At 34.8% G+C, this 3,110-nt stretch overlaps 1 protein-coding gene across 1 annotated transcript in view; it reads left to right on the top strand.

Annotated features, from left to right (window-relative positions):
• The window catches only part of TFB2M (transcription factor B2, mitochondrial), a 111,946-nt gene extending 109,289 nt beyond the window's left edge, over positions 1 to 2,657 (top strand). The window contains 2 exon segments of the mRNA XM_042782940.1: positions 827 to 1,053; positions 2,480 to 2,657. Coding sequence (XP_042638874.1) covers positions 827 to 1,053; positions 2,480 to 2,657 — 405 coding nt within the window.
• The last annotated feature ends 453 nt before the right edge of the window (positions 2,658 to 3,110 follow it).

Below are 3,110 nucleotides of genomic sequence, written 5' to 3'. Positions count from 1 at the left end.
GGCAATCCTACTTCCGTAGTGATACTGCCTCGGAAACCCAAGGAGGGGTCGCTATGAGTCGGGGCCGACTCGACGGCACATAACAACAACAACAACATTAAAAATTACAAGTCAATAGTTTTATCCTTTGGATCTGGTTGTGTGCTTCAAATATAGCAGGGATTAAGTACATGTTAGTGTCATGTTTGGAGTTTGGTTTTCTTGCTTAAATGCTAGTGAGTTAGCCTGTCGGTGTTTCATGGATGCTAGTTGAAGACGAGCTCTGGTAGCATAGTGGCTAAGGCACTTGACTGCTAATCAGAAGGCTGGCGGGTTTGAACCGCCAGCCACTCCTCGGAAGGAAGATGGGGCAATCTACTTCCGTAGCGATACTGCCTCGGAAACCCAAGGAGGGGTCGCTACGGGTCGGGTCCGACTCGACGGCACATAACAACAACAGCAGTTGAAGACGAAAGGCTCCTGGGTCAGAGGACTTTAATTACTTATTGCACAGCAAGCAGCCACATCATTTATGTCAGTTCCTTTTGTCAAGTCCCACGGAGTAATTTGATAGGGCACAGACGGATGTTCTAGATGCAGTGGGTTTGCCTTCCAGCTGAGGAACACAGAGCTGGGAGAATCCACCTCTTTTATAGCACACATTAAGCAGACCTGTGCATTGTCCCAAGGGTTAGACGTCCTTACCTTATCCTTCAAAGTTGCTTACTGTAAGAAACCCTGAGAAATGGCCCAGGTAAAGAGTAGTCAGAGCCTTGCATTCTTGATGTACAGTAAGAACATACAGGAACCCTCAGGGTCTGTGGCTGTTGTCTCTGCCAGTAGTTAGTTTGAATGGACAAGCTGTTGCTCAGCAGTATTTTATGATTAACACAATTTATTTTCCCTTCTCCAGGAATTATCAGAACTAATAAAACAAAACCTGTATTTTATTCGGATGACACCTCGTAGAAATTTATTTACAGAAAACTTAACACCTGTTAACTATGCTGTATTTTTTCACATGTTAAAGCAATGTTTTGGAAAGCGCAATGCCAAGCTAGTAGACCATTTACAGTAAGTAAAAAGAATAACAGCAAGTATAAATGTAGCAATTTAATGTGAGAATTATTCTTTAATGTTAGAGATCTTTTTTTAGTTTCTTAATTAAGAATAAAGTGCCATATTTTCATTCCTTTATTTCCTCAAAATATTCTTACTGATAGATATTTTGAGGGAAAAAAATTATATTTTCCACATAATCTCCCACAGGGTCCCCCCCCCCTTTGAAAAAAGTCATCAGAGATGTCACATCTTTGTCAGAGTTTGGCCCAAGACTAACCTAAAGAAAAACCTAGCTGCTTGCTACTGACTGGGGTGAAGAAAGTCACTGCTACTTGTGGCATACTCACATCTGCTATTTTTCATTACCTGTAGGGGATACACAGCAGATCACAATACCACTCTGGTTCTCTTCCCCTGGACCAAATTTTGTTTCTAAATAAAGGTTTATAAAAATTATAACTGTAAACTATTTATTTTGTATCTATATAATATTTATAAAAGACTGGTGGTATACAAGTCTGTGAATTGTATATATGCCGCTTATAATCATTCAACATATTATCAGAGGAAGGGCAAAATGTTAAAAATCACATTTTAATTAATTGCATTATCATTTAATGTATCACTTTCTGTGAGCTGTTGATTAGCATTATTTATGTAACAATAAATGTTAAAATGGCACACCAATACAGCAATCTGTTATTTTATCTTGCCACCTTGTAGTGGTGGCAACTTTGAATAAAAATACCAAGAAAATAGGAAATTAAGAAATAAATATGGTAAACCATGATGCAAAATGTTGAAGATGCCCTTGGAGATTTCTGTGAATGGAAAGCATGTTACACTCACCAAGGTTGCATTCAAAGTAAAAAAGTATTAGAATATTTTCCACAAAAATATTTTATTATCGTTGTTAACTTATTCTTGTCAGAGGCTTATTGATGGTTTCTTGTCAGGATCATTTGCTTTACAATTTGTTCACCAATGATTGCTGTATAAAAATGTGAAAAGTGATTCCTTCCTTGAAAATTACCAAACAGCAGTTTCTACTATTTGTATTTGTTGAATTTAAGACTTTAAATCAACTTAAGTGGGGTTAAAACTAGTTTGCTAAGATAGTGAAAAGATGAATAAGGTAGGCAGAAGAATTTTTTAATAAGCAATTTTAGACTGGAATTTAGTGAAAAAATTATAATTCGAGTATGTTAAAGCCTAAATATGCCATTTTCATGATAGGTTAACCATGAAAACCTTAAGGAATAAATATAACTAAGAGCTCACATGTAATATCTGTAGCTTTGACATAGAATAAAATAAATTACATATTTTAAATTAAGCATTTGAAATTGGGCTTAGAAGTAATCTCTATCAGTATTAACTGAACTTAAAGTTGTTATGGAAAATAATTAAATAGATTTACTTTGTATTTGTTTTGTAGTTCATTAAGTCCAGTTGATGCAATGGATATATTGAAACGAATAAGAAAACATGAAAATGCAAAAATAACTAATATGCTCCCTGAAGACTTTAAGCGTCTTTTTGAAACTATAGAGTGTTCCAAAGATTATACATATAAATGGCTGTGTGATGACTTCATGGAAGATAGAATCATATAGGGAACAAGTCTACCAAGACAATAGCTGGAGAAGTTTATTTATTGAAAATTATGACACAAATGAAAAAGAAGTCTGAAAAGCTCATTTCTTTCAACAAAAGATGTTACACAGACTGGGCAGGTCATTTCTTCTGGACTTCAAACTTCTGGCATATTAGATAAAACAATGACTGCTGTTTTATTCACAGATGAATTAAAATGAAGCCTTCAGTTAATTGTGGATTTGATGAGATTAAATGATTTTTGTTTTAAATTCTTGTCTACTGAAAACATACTGATAAATGTTAGATGCTACCAGATAAAATTTATTTTAGTTTTATCCTTTTGGTTAAATATCTTACATCATATTAATTTAACTATTCCACTTTCACTGTTGTTGATTTTTTGTATCCCCCAGGAGGGGTGAAAGAGTTCATACATTATTAAGCTTAGAAAGTAAATTAAACTGATTTAT

The sequence above is a fragment of the Orycteropus afer genome, unplaced genomic scaffold (assembly GCF_000298275.1).
Source record: "Orycteropus afer afer isolate SDZICR_OR568_19922 unplaced genomic scaffold, OryAfe1.0 scaffold00533, whole genome shotgun sequence".
In the NCBI taxonomy this organism is placed as follows: domain Eukaryota; kingdom Metazoa; phylum Chordata; class Mammalia; order Tubulidentata; family Orycteropodidae; genus Orycteropus; species Orycteropus afer.
The sequence above is the reverse complement of the archived record's forward strand: the minus strand, read 5'-3'. Positions and strand labels throughout refer to the sequence as shown.